The sequence below is a fragment of the Lotus japonicus genome, chromosome 4 (assembly GCF_012489685.1).
Source record: "Lotus japonicus ecotype B-129 chromosome 4, LjGifu_v1.2".
Taxonomy (NCBI): Eukaryota; Viridiplantae; Streptophyta; class Magnoliopsida; order Fabales; family Fabaceae; genus Lotus; species Lotus japonicus.
Window position 1 is genome coordinate 3288600 of NC_080044.1, and position 15045 is coordinate 3303644.

The 15045-nt window shown below is 31.6% G+C and overlaps 1 protein-coding gene and 1 pseudogene across 2 annotated transcripts; both read right to left on the reverse strand.

The window, feature by feature from the left end:
• Positions 1 to 2077: 2077 nt before the first annotated feature.
• LOC130714154 (berberine bridge enzyme-like 26) lies at positions 2078 to 3980 on the reverse strand. The gene has a single exon (XM_057564050.1). The coding sequence runs from the start codon at positions 3887 to 3889 to the stop codon at positions 2288 to 2290; it is 1602 nt and encodes a 533-aa protein (XP_057420033.1). The 5' UTR covers positions 3890 to 3980; the 3' UTR covers positions 2078 to 2287.
• Positions 3981 to 6079: 2099 nt separating this feature from the next.
• On the reverse strand, positions 6080 to 8381 carry LOC130712012 (berberine bridge enzyme-like 13; annotated as a pseudogene). Its single transcript, XR_009010845.1, has 2 exons — positions 7539 to 8381; positions 6080 to 7188 (listed from the first exon to the last, which is right to left on the reverse strand). The product of XR_009010845.1 is annotated as a berberine bridge enzyme-like 13 (transcript).
• Between the last annotated feature and the right edge of the window lie 6664 nt (positions 8382 to 15045).

Below are 15045 nucleotides of genomic sequence, written 5' to 3' on the forward strand. Positions count from 1 at the left end.
TGTGGAGGGTGCTAGACAATGAAGGTGATGGTTGATGAGGGCGTCAGACAATGCCGGTGGTGGAGTTGAGCGGTGGTGGTGGGTACTAGATGGCAATGGTGGTTGAGGGTGTTAGGAAGCGGTGGTGGGATGAAAGACTTCATTTTGTGGTGATGGCATTGGCAGGTATGAAGGAAAATGGTGGGGTGGAAGTATGACACATTTTTAAAACTAAACTATAATAGAAAAACATTTTTCTGGTTTTGAAGACTAAACTAAAATCATTTTAAAATGGAGTGAAAAATCATTTAAACTCCACACCTTTTGTATAAAAATTTGCATTTCAAACTAAACCCAAATATTTGCAATCACCCCTGATGGGCTCAAAATTGCTCATAAAAATACCACCAAACATTCATAGGGACTTCACTCACACAGATGATAACTACAGAGAAGAAAGGAAAAGACATGAAAATGGGGACAAATAATGCAGAATGATTATTTCTTTTGGTTGAGCCCCCTTATCCGATGTCCCTTCTTTTGCTAGCAGATGTTATGGGGACGTCAATCTTCTGTTACACTTTGTGTTGTTTTTCACTTTTTCTTATTCTCTCATCTATTAAAAAACTAAAAGTATAGACAAATATTTCATATTGTCCAGTCATAGGGATAGGACAGTGCAAATGTGGGATGCATGTTTTGTTAAATATATTTTAACCTTAACAAATCCATAATCAATGAGGTTTCACATTAATTAGAAAGAAAATAAAATAGTTCTTATAAATGATTGAACAATCATACTCTAAACTCATTTTTGGGTAGATATAAATTCTAAAATGGTATTCCTTATCCTATACTTGGATAATACTCTACATTTTTTTGATACCAGTAAAAGTTAGAGATCATAAGGAATTCTCATTTGCCAAACCAGCTTCAACATTTTACAGTTCAAACAAAAATGTCCACATAATTGACAGTTTTCTTTTTGTGTTTTAGTGACTTCAAGCCAAACACAAATGATTTGTGTCTATATGAAGTGAACTATTCATGGTAATGATTGAGTGACTTGCGGTTGATAATAATTAAATAGACTATCATAGTGTTAAAGAAGTCAATTCAAATTAGTGCCATACTATTCCCTAAGTTGCATATCACCATCAAATAAGCATGCATGACCCATTACACTTTGTTTGGTGTGAGAAAGATTCAGAAGAGTAAAAGAGGGTTGAGAGATAAAGAAAAGAAGACACACTTCTTTGGTAAAGGGAGGGAGAGTAAAAAAGGGAGACTTGAGGAGTCAGCCCATCATCTTTTTGAGTCTCCTCAAATTAAGAAGAAATGGGTGGGTAACTGTTTTTCCCCCACTTTGACGGTCTTAAACAACTAGAAAATGTATTTATGAGCGTAAAAAACTGTTATTTTTGCATGCAAAAAGAAAGTGAGTATGAAAATAAGATGAAAAAGTTTGAATGAATCAAAAACACCAGAAAAAAAATAGAAAACAAAAAAATGCGGTATAAATGTCAATGCTGAACACATGCTGTGTTTGTATTTCTATTGCATTCACCTAAAATTAATTTTCAAAGAGTGGTTTGACTTGAAAACGTGAACACCTGTAAATATAATGGAAGAAGAGTGGTTTGACTCATTGTTTTATGTAACAACCAACGAGGATCCTTTTTTTCCTGCGTTCAAAACTTCAAATACTATTTGTAGAGATACCCTTTCTGAAATGATTGAGAAAGTCTCACTCAGAAAGTCAGACTCACCTAACAGCTCCTCCCCTAAGTCCAATTCAACAAAATATTGGTTTAAAGTTCACTAAGTAAAGACTAAAGAGCCATTCATGTTGATTGTTGACATTTATTTGGAATAACCTCTAGGCTTTAGCAAAGTAAAAGACATCTGAAATTCTGAATTCAAAAGTCAGTTCATTACCAAACATAAGGATCTCATGCTTTTCCTAGAGCAGTATCAAGCTATCACAAATACATACATGTGAAACTAATGGCATGAGATCAAAGTGCACGTTTGAAAACTCTTCGGTCATTGATTCTGAAGTTAGAATTAATTCTGAGGAAAAGATTATGTGAACAACTTCTGAATTTTAGAATCGGTCTTTATAAAAGTGAAATTGATTCAAACATGCTATAAAATAGCTAATACGGAATAGAAATACATGTATCAGGATAATTATTCTTCAGCTAATACTTCAACTAGTATACAGATTTAACCATACTTGTGATACTGATAATTGATCTAGCAATCTAGCCAGCCACACCTCTTTGATCTTCTTCTCTTCCTCCCTCTACCATTTCTTACCAATTGGCAAAACAGGGATACTCTGCTCATGCCTAAAGAAATTGGATGGATCAACTCTACTTTTCACCATTACCAACCTGTTGAAGTTACCCTTGAAATACTTAGAACCCAAAGAGGAAGCCTGTGAAAAGCTTGTTCCATTCTTCTGGTTCATCCCAATATCCAAATCTCTATAATTCACATAAGCTTCCCTTGGATACTTTGAAACATAAGGAGCAGTATAGGAGTAAAATTTCCTGATCCATTTCATATGCTTTGCCATGTTCTTCTCTCCATCAATCCAACCAGTCACATACTGAATCTTGTAAAGAGTTCCCTTTCTGTGAGGAAAAGGGATTGCAGATTCTGCAATCTTACTCATCATTCCTCCATAGGGGTTCCAAATCATCAAAGGTCCATCCTCCTGCAGAAAAACTTTCCATAGTGTGTTGAGGGAATTTTCTGGGATAACTTGCCTCACAAAATCTGACTTTGCTTTAAAATAAGCCTTGGATGTTGGTTTTGCTTGGAGCAGAACTTCTGGGGGTGTTTGATTTGGATAGCCAGCTATATAAAGCACAGATTTGATCCAACTAGTTTCCAAACAATCTTTTCTTGTCAAACCCAATTCAGGAAAGCTTTGTTTCATGATTTTGAGAAGGTTTACAGCACCACCAAGAAAAAGGGCATTGTAAGAAGTGGTCACAGTTCTCTGACCTGGAACACTCCCATTACCTGTTTGAATGAATACCCTAATGAAGAGATTCTCATCAATATTTGGTGCTACCTGCTGCCATCTATAGAGAAGCTTGTTTGCTCCTTGTTCTAAGCTTTTAGTTACTGTGAAAACTGTCACAGTTTTTGGCACAGGAACTAGCTTGATCTTCCACCAGAGAATAACACCAAAGCTTCCACCTCCACCTCCTCTTATAGCCCAAAATAGATCCTCCCCCATGGCTTTTCTGTCTAGAATCCTGCCATTAGCATCAACAATTTTAGCATCTAGAACATTGTCAGCACCAAGGCCAAACTTTCTCATCATGGAACCATATGCACCTCCTGTGATGTGTCCACCAATTCCCAATGTTGTGCAAAGCCCTGCAGGGAAGCCATGGATTGCACTTTTCTCTGAAATTCTGTAATAGACTTCACCAACTGTTGCACCAGCTTGGATCCAAGCACTGTTGTGTGCAATGTCAACGTTGATTCCGCGGAGCTTGACCAGGTCTAGGATCATGAATGGCTTCTCAATCAGGGAAGTAAAAGAGAGCCCTTCATAGTCATGGCCACCGCTTCGAACTCTCATGTGAATTCCAAGCTTTCTTGCACATATTACAGCTGATTGGACTTGAGAGTCATGGAATGGGGTGAATATGAAATCTGGTTTTGGCACTGAAGGCAACAAGTACCTTAGATTTTGGGCAGTGGACTCAAGGATGGAAGAGTATGAGCCATTTTTATTAGTATAGATTGCTGAGGGAAATTGGTTTGGGGAATTAGAATGGAGTGTTAGACAATGGTTGAAAGTTTCTTCAATTGAAACTGAAGTTGTGAGTGAAATTGATGACAGAACCAAAAGACATGCTAGAAGGGACCTCAGAGAGTGCATGATTTTTTAGCTTTAGCTGTCTGGTCTCTTGTGTTGTAAGGTTTATCTGGTTTGTTTGTCTATATATACACTAGTTGCTACTTCCAAATGCTCGTAATTTACGTGTACTTGAGCTAAGGCAAACGTCACATAATTAAACTTATGAATGGGTATGTAATGGTTTTATTTGGTCCACTGACAGTGGTGTAGTTGAAGTTATGAAATGTGGAAATTCAGTATTCAGTTTTTCTTTATTGGAAGTGCAGTATTCAGTATTATTGGATACAATTCACACCAAAGGTTATTATATGAACATGAAGTGAGACTTTGTCTAATATGGACCAAGAAAAAAAATTTGTTCAGAAGTTAAAATAGTTTCTCTGTAAATTAATTTTAGCACACGTGTATTAAATGTTAGTAGGAAAAACATGGTTGGGTGAACCGGTTTTTCACATGGTTTAGAGTTGACTTGTGCTTCAAGTGAAGGTGTTCTATTTCCTATATGCACAAAATTTCTACCCACTACCATGTGTGTGTGGTGTTTTTGGTCCACTTCCCACTACCATGTGTAAAGCAGCGTCTGTATGAATGCTCTGGTGGAGTTTGGATAGAATAGTTTGACAAAAGGAGAAGATGCTATTCATTTTATTTTTGAATCCTTTCTATGTAATCATGGTCATTCAACTTGTGCAAATATTATGATAGATCAAATATTAGAATGGATTTATTAAATTTAATTCTTTTAATAAAGACAAAAGATAGATATGATGTTCTCCCTCAAACAACCATATAATTAGCCAAACAAGCTCTGAAAGAAGAAGCTGCAATGTGGCAAACATTACTGGAATCAAACATTACCAGTAAAACCACTCCAAGTATTAATCAATGTGTGACACCCTATCCTTAGACATCACCTCTTGAGTATAAATATAAATAAATTGGGCTGGATTAGGGATAATGATGGGTATTGGACCTATTGAGTGTTCAGTATTCACAAAAACACCCACAATAAATAGAGATAGACATTTTCAACTGATTAAGAGAATCCCACGGGGATAGCTCCATTTATTATCTCAGAAGTTTTTTTTCGTGGGGATGGGGTAAGGCAGCTACCTTAACATGCAAAAAAAGAATATTGTGTATTGTAAATTCAGCCTTTTATTCCATGACTAAGCAAGTAGGAGATTAATATCATTTTATTTGAAAAGTAGTAGAGCAAGGAAGTGTGAAGCAAAAGATTCACACCATAGATATGTTATTGGTGTGAGGGGTATACCTAAGAGTAGGTATGATCATGAGTATATTTTTTTTAACCACATTTTATGAGAAGTTTACCAAATTAATGAAAAACAACAAATCTTTCACCCAAAACCCAGGCAATGGGTGTACGAGTCTTTTTACTTATAAACTATTTATTAGTCTCCTCTTTTTTCAATACGAGACTTATTTATTTATTATTATTATTTTCTTATTACTCACACTTGAATTCCCAACAAATAATCTAGCAAATGCTTTTCAAAAAAATAAAATAAATAATCTAGCAGATGTTATGGAAAAAATTGGGCTGGATTAGGGATAGTGACTAAGCCTGTAAGCTACAACGTACTTCAAAGCCCAATAATAATACTTTTTTGGCTCGAGCCGAACAATACTTAAAAAAAACATTGAAATAATAAAATAAATAAATAAGTGGGAAACCTAACTCATTTTAGCAGGCTGCAATTAAGGGGGAGTTAGATGCAAAGCAATCCAATCATGTTGAGTAATACAATTTTTAGTGAACATACAACGGACACACATTATTGACGGTTTTTAACTGCTGTAATACTTAGCGGCGATTAAAAATCGCAGCTAATGTATATATGTTTTAGTGGGCACACAACAGACACATATTAGTGACGGTTTTTAACTGCTGCAATACTTAGCGGCGATTAAAAATCGCAGTTAATGTGTATATGTTGTATGTGCAAAAAAATATTTTCCACACATGTTTAGCTTATGCCTCTTGCCAATGCCCCCAACTTCCCTTGTTGTGACTTGTGAGAATATATGTTATAATTTTTTCAAGAGAATATTCATATGAAAAAGGGGGAAACACCCAAAATACAAGGTTTGCTGTAACTTGGAACTCATTTCATTTTGCTATAACACACAAAATTCATAAAAAGCAAGTTTAGCACGATTTTTTTAACAGGGATGTAAGCAGAAATAGGCTGCTAAACTCCATGAATTTTCATGTGAGACACTTTACTTTAGAATCATATCCTTACAGAAAGACCACTAGTTCTATTACAGTTTTTGCTTGAGAAACTACATTTGCAAACAATTAGGCACTTAATTCACACACACAAATCACAAACACAGCAACCAATTAGGCCCTCAATCAGTATCTTACAACATTAAAAAGACCATCCTTATAGCTCTAAGCTAGCTAATCATCCCTTTCACAAATTTATAGATACTAGGTCTAATGATTCTAGCAGCACAGTTCCTTATTCACCTTTTTGTTGTCTTTTACATTTAGATTGGAAGTGGTGGAATGCTCTGCTCATGCCTGAAAACATTTTCAGGATCCACTCTGGTCTTAATCTTCACCAACCTGTTGAAGTTATCCTTGTAATACCTATAACCCCAAGCACTTGCTTGTATGTAGCTTGTGCTGTTCTTGGAGTTGATTCCCAAATCAAGATCCCTGTAATTCACATATGCTCCCCTTGGGAAGCTAGACACATAAGGAGTCATGTAGTTGTATAGCTTCCTAATCCAATCTATATGATTTGCAGCATTCTTGTCTCCCTCTTGCCATATAGATAGGTACTGGATCTTGAACAGTGTTCCATTTCTATGAGGAAATGGACTATCAGATTCTGAAAACTCGCTCATTTTCCCACCATATGGATTCCAAATCATCAAGGGGATATCTTCCACCAGCAATCTTTGCCACAATCCTTCAAGACCACTTTCTGGTATGGGTTCTGTCACAAAATCTGATTTGGCTTTGAAGAAGTTTTTGAATGTTGGTTTTCCTTTGAGAAGAACTTCAGTAGGTGTGTTACTTGGATAGCCTGCAATATAGAGCACTGATTTGATCCAGCTAGTTTCAATGCAATCCTTCCTTGTTAAACCCAGTTCAGGAAAGCTTGTCTTCATGACTTGGAGGAGTGTTCTGGCCTCGCCAAGGAAGACAGCATTGTAAGAAGTTGTGATAGTTCTCTGAGTTTTGTTTCCACCACTAGCTGGTTGAATGATCACTCTCACAAAGAGATTCTCATCAATATAGGGAGCCACTTCCTGCCATCTATATAGAAGCTTGGTTGCACCTGTTGAATTCAAGTGAGTAAAAAACTAAAAATAAGAAATCTCACATTGAATGGAAAAAAAAGAAGTTAAAGCAATATATAAGTAAAAGCACCACACACTGATTTGGACATTTGGATTTTCAAAAATCCCTAAAGTTGGTGTAGTCATGGTTTTATAGCTATTCGATCTTGATCAGACTTTTTTTTTTTGTGAATGATTGTCATTTTAAGTTCCAGTTACCTGATCTTGATTCGACGGCTATTAAATTATGACCGCAATGACTTTAAGAAATTTTAACTGCAGGGAATTTGGATTCGACTATACACCAATGCGTTAAAGTTTTGGATGAAAAATGTGGTGTTAACACTACCTTGCTCTAGGGTCTTAGTTACAGTAAAAACTGTTACAGTTGGTGGCACAGGGACCAGCTTTATCTTCCACCAAAGAAGGATACCAAAGCTTCCACCACCACCTCCTCTGATAGCCCAAAAAAGCTCTTCCCCCATGGCTTCCCTGTCAAGAATTCTGCCATTGGCATCAACAATTTGAGCATCTAGAACATTATCAGCACCAAGGCCATACTTTCTCATCATGGTTCCATATGCACCTCCTGTGATGTGTCCACCAACACCAAGGCTTGTGCAAAGCCCTGCAGGGAACCCAAGAACTGAGCTTTTCTCATATATTCTGTAGTACACTTCACCAATGGTGGCACCAGCTTGAATCCAAGCAGTGTTGGATTTGATATCAACATTGATGCCGCGAAGCTTGACAAGATCAACAACTATGAAAGGGGTCTCAATTTCAGAAACATATGAGACTCCCTCATAGTCATGGCCGCCGCTTCGCACTCTCAGATGAATGCCAAGCTTCTTGGAGCAGATTACTGCTGCTTGGACATGGGAATCGCGAGAGGGTGTGAATATAAACTCAGGTTTTGGAGATGAAGGTAGCAAACACCTGAGGTTCTGTGCAGAGGAATCAAGGATGGTGGAGAATGAAGCATCTTTGGGAGTGAAAATTGTTGTTTGAAATGGGAATGTTTTGTCTGAGTTCAAGTTGAGACATTGGACAAAATTTTCTTGAATTAAAGCTGAAGCTGACAATGAAAATGATAATAGGATGAGTAAAATTGGCAAGGGTGAGATTGTTGTCACCATGGTTTTGTGTTCTGAAATCTTGGCTTCACAATTTTGTGCTGAAGGAGGGTGTCACCAATGTGCTATATATACTTGAGCAACTGTACCAGTATGCTGTATAGGGATACTTGAGCTAAGACAAACGTCATTCACATGAATTAGCAAGTTTGAATTCACAGGCTTTCCATAATTAATTATGCTATCACGAAAGCTAGAAGTAACTTCTTCTAAAATCAATTCTCCTTTCAACGTAAAAATCTACGGCTGTATCCAAAGTCCAAACGTGCACTAAAAGTGTTGGAATTGTTTCAGGGTCAATGTTGTGATGAAACAACTATCCCAAAAGTTTGGTTTGACGTTGGTCCAAACGCTAACATGATTTCACATATCTCAAGAAATTAACGAAGAAGTTAGAATTTGCTACATTGAATTTAACGTGAATTTGTCACGTTGAGTGAAACCACATTGAGTTAAATGGAAATTAAATACAAACAGTTGTTGGTTATATAGACTCTAATGTTATGTCATGATGAGATTACCTTAAAAGTTTAAATTGTTGGGTGAAGCTAGATAAGTGATTTTATAATATAGTTTTAAAATATGTTTTAATTATAATTATCACTGCGTGGAACATAGTTTTTTTCATTTGAACTTAGATTCCAAGAGCATGGACCACATTCACATTCTAAATAATCTGACAAGACCTGTCTAATTTTTCTCCTAAAAAATGGCATTGCCCATTAGTCATGTGCAGGGCAAAGCATTAGTCCAGAATGACCCTACTTGTTTCTTTAATTATGAAGATTAAGAGATAAATGTGTCCGTATACTTGCAGCATTATGTGATCATTCAACTAATAAAGAAAATTCTATACAACTATGTGCCTTCTACCTTATCTGTAAACTAAAATCTAAAATTAATGTGGCGTTCTGGTGGTTACACTGTATGTTCCACTTGACAGATCAATTGGTATATAAGTATATTTGTTGCTACACTTTATTGTGTTACATAGTGGTCCATGCTCAAGTTTTGTCATACTTGTTTGCAAAGAGTAATTTATTGAAGCATAAATTCCCAATCCCCACCAAGGCTTAACCCTGGTGGAACCGTAGAAGTCGTCATTTGAGATGAAATGTAGTTTTTCAACGTATACAAAAATCTTTTTAAGTTGTAGTGTAACTTTTGTCTAAAGAATAGAAGTTGTGGTGTAACTTTACAAAAAAATTTGAAAGAGGGGGCACTGGAAAAGCTAGACACATATGATGAATATGTTTAGTAGTACTTACTGGTTTTCATTTTTATAGTTTACTACTTTACTCCATTGGAAGAAAAGCTATTAACTGAATGATTAATATGTTAAATGTGTAAAATGTCGATCAAATTAATTAGTTTTTATAAACAGATTTAGTCAACTAAAATGTCAATCAAGTTAGTTCTTATAATGGACAAATTTACATTGTACACATTCAGAGACTTTTGTTTATTGTTATTGTTTTCACTTTTGTTTATTGTTACTAGCGGGATTACCCGTGCCCTGCACGGGTGACTTTTGTTATTTACAATTTAAATTTCATGTAATATTATGTTTTGTATCTTTTTAGTAAATATATTTTAACAATTGTTTCAACTATATGTTCTTAATAGTGATAATTATGTATTAATCTACCACAACTTTTTACTTATAATTTTTTAATTATTTAAATATGAAAAAAATTAAATATTTTAAATTATAAGACTTAAATTCACTCAAATTTTTATATATGCATTAAATCAGTATTTTAATTTTTTTTATACATGTTTAATTATTAATATTTGATTGATTATTTTTCATATCAATGTTTCTATTTATAATAGCAATAACACTAATAATAATATATATATTTTGATTCAAAATGTTTGGTGAATGTGCATTTCCTTAAGGGATTTCGCCTAGGCTTCTGGTCCGGGTTCGATCCCCTCTAAGGGAAAATATAATACATTTGTGGTCAGGGACATTACTACCGTATCCCGAGCCAGATTAGTCACGTGGGGCTCTTTTCCCCCGTGGTGACCGGTGGCCAAAGGACAAAAAAAAAAAACATGTAACAACAAAATGAAACCCCACTTCTAATAAAACTCAAATCAAATCATAGGAGAAAATCGCCAGATTAAATAAAGCAAAATAATAGATAATTTACGAAAATTATTTAGATCCAGAGGCTTCTCTTATTTTTGAATAAACTCTCATGTGACTATTACTTTTAAGTTTGAACTCGTTCCTCTTTTTTGTCCTTGGCTCTTCGATCATACCTTTGGTAACCACCGCCTACCAGGGACGATGGAGGAAAAATTCATTTTATCAATCCAAGCAGATAAATTGAAGGATGTTCGTCTTTCCCCTTCATGATTTAAAAAAGGGGTGAAACAATATATGATGGTGAATAAAAAATGGATGAATAAGTAAATAATAAGATCATGAAATAGGGGTGTTCATAACCGAACCAAACCAATTAAAACCGCTCAAATCGATCCAAAAAAACCAAAAACCGAAAATAGCAAAAACCAATATTTACGCTAATGGATCGGATTGGTTTTCAGTTCCCATGTTCTAAATCGTACCGATCCAAACCAAACCGAAAGTATTTATTTATTTAAATTTTGACATACATAATTACCCATTTAACCATACTTATAATATTTTATTCCATGTATACCCAAACCTTTACAGTAATGTGTTTAACATTTTCCAAGTTAGGAGACATATGTCTTCTTTTCATTCAGCGAAAGTGAAACATATCAGTGCGTACATAATTCATTTCTTACAGTATTGATGTTAGTGTTAAGCATGATATCTTGTCTCTGTAACTTTTACAGTGCTTCTTGCTTTATGATTTTATTTTCTATTTTGTTATGTATTTCAAGATTTTTACTTTCTTTGAAAAACTGAAATCCAATCCAATCCAAACCGATAAAAATTGGATCGGATTTGAAAAAAAAAAATTGGGTAATTAAATTATAAAACCAAAACGATTGATAAATTATTTTTCTCTATAGTTGTTTCAAATGAAAGAAAAATTGAAGGTGAAAGTTCCTTATCATGAAATTGAATAAAGAATTGAGAAACAGAAAAATGAAAGGGAGGAAATAGAGGAGTATGAAAAATATGGAAGAAAGTTGAAAATACTTACCATGGAGTAGACGAACGGAGAAAAAAACAGGATGGGTTTTTTTCATAAGAAATTTCAAAGATGGGAGGAAGAAGTATAAGATGAATAGGAAATGGAGGAAAATGAAAGTCCTTGCCTTGTTTTCGAGGAGGTATGCACAAAAGGATGCTGAAATATTTTGATTTATTAATGTTTAATTTTTTCCTAAAATAAAATACTCATTATTGGTCAATGAAAAATTAATCAGAAATTAAACATATCAACAAAATTATTTGTATTAAATGTTCTAAGGATTCATTAATTAAATTATATCAAAATGTTATAGATTAAATAAATAATGTGAGAAATGTCTCAAAAGAGCAAATGAATTCTCTAACCAATGCACATGTATAGCAAAATTAATTATTTTTGCATTAAGATTAAATTAAAGCATTACCTAGCACATGATTGATAAATTATTTTTCTCTATAATTGTTTCAAATGAAAGAAAAATTGAAGGTGAAAGTTGCTTAACATGAAATTGAATAAAGAATTGAGAAACAGAAAAATGAAAGGGAGGAAAGAGAGGAGTATGAAAAATATGGAAGAAAGTTGAAAATACTTACCATGGAGCAGACGAACGGAGAGAAAAACATGATGGGTTTTTTTCATAAGAAATTCCAAAGATGGGAGGAAGAAGTATAAGTTGAATAGGAAATGGAGGAAAATGAAAGTCCTTACCTTGTTTTCGAGGAGGTATGCACAAAATGATGCTGAAATATTTTGATTTATTTATGCTTAATTTTTTCCTAAAATAAAATATTCATTATTGGTCAGTGAAAAATTAATCAGAAATTAAACATATCAACAAAATTATTTGTATTAAATGTTCTAAGGATTCATTAATTAAATTATATCAATTTAATTTCGAAAATGTGGAATATTTCATTTTTGAAATTTCAATTCTTTAATTAATCTTGTCTAATTTAATTAAATTTTTTCGTTATTTCTTACAAATTATTTCATTGTTCCAATAAATTATCAATTCTTGAGCATCAAGGTTTTTAAAAATTGAATTTCAAAAGACAATTAATTATACTCATTAATTGTAGGAATTAATTAGAGCCATTAATTTCAATTATAAGAAATCAAAATTGTAGTATCTAAAATAGGAATATTTATTCAATTGCAAAATTTTTGAAAAAAAAAATGATGCTAAAAATTTTTAAAAAATATATTTATTTTATTTTCAAAAAATTATTTGCTCATCACACTCATTTTACAACTAATCTAGTAATAATTAGATTTTAAACGATTACTATAGTAAAGGAAATTCGAATTTCAAAAAAATTAATTTATATTTTAAAATCATTTTAACCATAATATTAAAGAAAAACAAGTAAATGAATTTTAGAAAAATAAAAATAAAAATATCCAATATTTATTTCTATTTGAAATAATTACGAATATTTATTATAACTATTTAGAATATTGTTAATTAAAATAAAGGGATTGCAATTATTTTTATGAATCGTATTTTCAAATTTGTAATATTTTTTTAAAATATTTGATTTATCTTAAAAAATAATTTCAGGGGAAATAAAAATTTAATTTTTTTTAATCAGATTGATTATTTTCAAAAAGTTTAAATCTAATTATGAATTTTTAATAATGGATGAAATGAAATAGGTTTAGAGATGTTCATGTATTGTATCATGTTTTCGAAAATATGGAGGGGCAGAAAATAATATTATTTGGAATTACATCCTTACTTTGATAGTTTTTATAAGTATTACTTATGTTTTATTCTTAATAAAGATTTTACCTATATTAAACTTAGCAATTAATGTGACAAAAAAAAGTGGAAATATTCTTTTTTGTTTTGGAAGGAAAATGAATTACTTAAGAGGAGACATGTGGCATAGGTCTTCTAGAAGAAAACCTTCTTTTCATATATATATAGATATAGATTGAAAAATTAAAATAACATTTACGTTGAAAATTAAATTAAAAAGGATTTAAATTAATTTTATTTTCTGATTTTTTTATTATTTTTGTTCTATTTTCGAATTCAATTTTTTTTATTATATTAGATATATTTTCAAATAAAATTCCTAGTAAAGGTTACATAAAAAATTGAAATTAAAATCAATATTAAATATTGAAAATTTGTACTTTCGAAACAGATGAAAAATTAAAATAATAATTAAGTTGAAAATTAAATTAAGAAGTATTTTTTCCGATTTGTGATTATTATTTTTTATTTTCGAATTAAATTTTTCTTATCATATTTGTAATGTTTTCAAATATAATTCCAAGTAAAGGTTATATAAAAAATCGAAATTAAATATTAAATATTAAAAAAATAAAACATTAATTGTTGTGATAATTCAATTAAAAAGGATTTAAAATATTTTTGAACTTTTAAATAAAGGTTACATAAAAATTGGAATTACATTAAATGATATTAAATAGGGTGAGTCATGATTGTATGTTGTGACAAAAAAGTAGAATGAATATTTTTTTTCTTGGAGAGAAAATGGATGAATATGGAGGTGTCATGTGTCATAGATCTTATAGAATAAACCTTATTTTCACATATATATATATAGATTTTTGGAATATTCCATTTCTTGGAGAAAAAATTCCAGAATATGCTCTAGCTTTTTGGATCAAATAGGATAATAAGGTCCGCTAATGGAAAAAACCTTGGAAATTTGTTTAGTAATGAAATGTTTATTAATGATGTGTGTCTCACATATAAATTATTTGTTTGATTTGTAGAAGTTTTAGCCAAAAAAAAAAGCAAAATTTTTAAAAAATTGATTTTTTTTTTCATTTTTGAATTTAAAAAAGGTAATTAATTATATCCATTGACTTTAGTTATTAATTAGAGTCATTAATAACAATTATAAGGATAAAATGTTTAATATAGATTAAAATTTCGGAAGAATAAATCAAACTTAATAAAAACATGATGCTTATTTTCCAATTTACCAAAAAAATCATGATGCTGGAAAAAAAAATATTTATTTGATTTGAAAACATTCATTTTCTCATCTAAGTAAACCAACAACCAATAATATTAATTAGATTTTCAACAATTATTATAATGAAGAAAGTTAAATTTCAAATGTAAAATTAATATAATATTTCCTTCCAATATATTTTTTAAAAAATTTAAATATATTTTTTAAAAACATGTTAAAGACATAAATTATAGGTTAGGAAATAATGATAGTTTAAATTAAAAGTTTCAATATTTATTATCAACATTGTTGTTGGAGTTGAACAAACAAAGGATTCCAATTTTTGTTGTGTATTATATTTTTTAATTTGTAATAAAAAAACTAATGTTAGATTTATTTTTAAAATAATTTCAAGTAATTTTTATATTTAAAATTTAAAAAGTGAGAAAAAGATTTCGAAATAATCATTTTTTTTTGAAATAGATTTCGTAATATTACTTGAATTGTCACAAACTTTCAAAAATATAATATTTAAAAATATACATTCAAGTGTATCATATAGGATAAGGAATTATTAATAATAAATGAAATTAAATAGGTGAGAGATGAAATATGTTGTAACAAAAAAGTGGGATGTCTTTTTT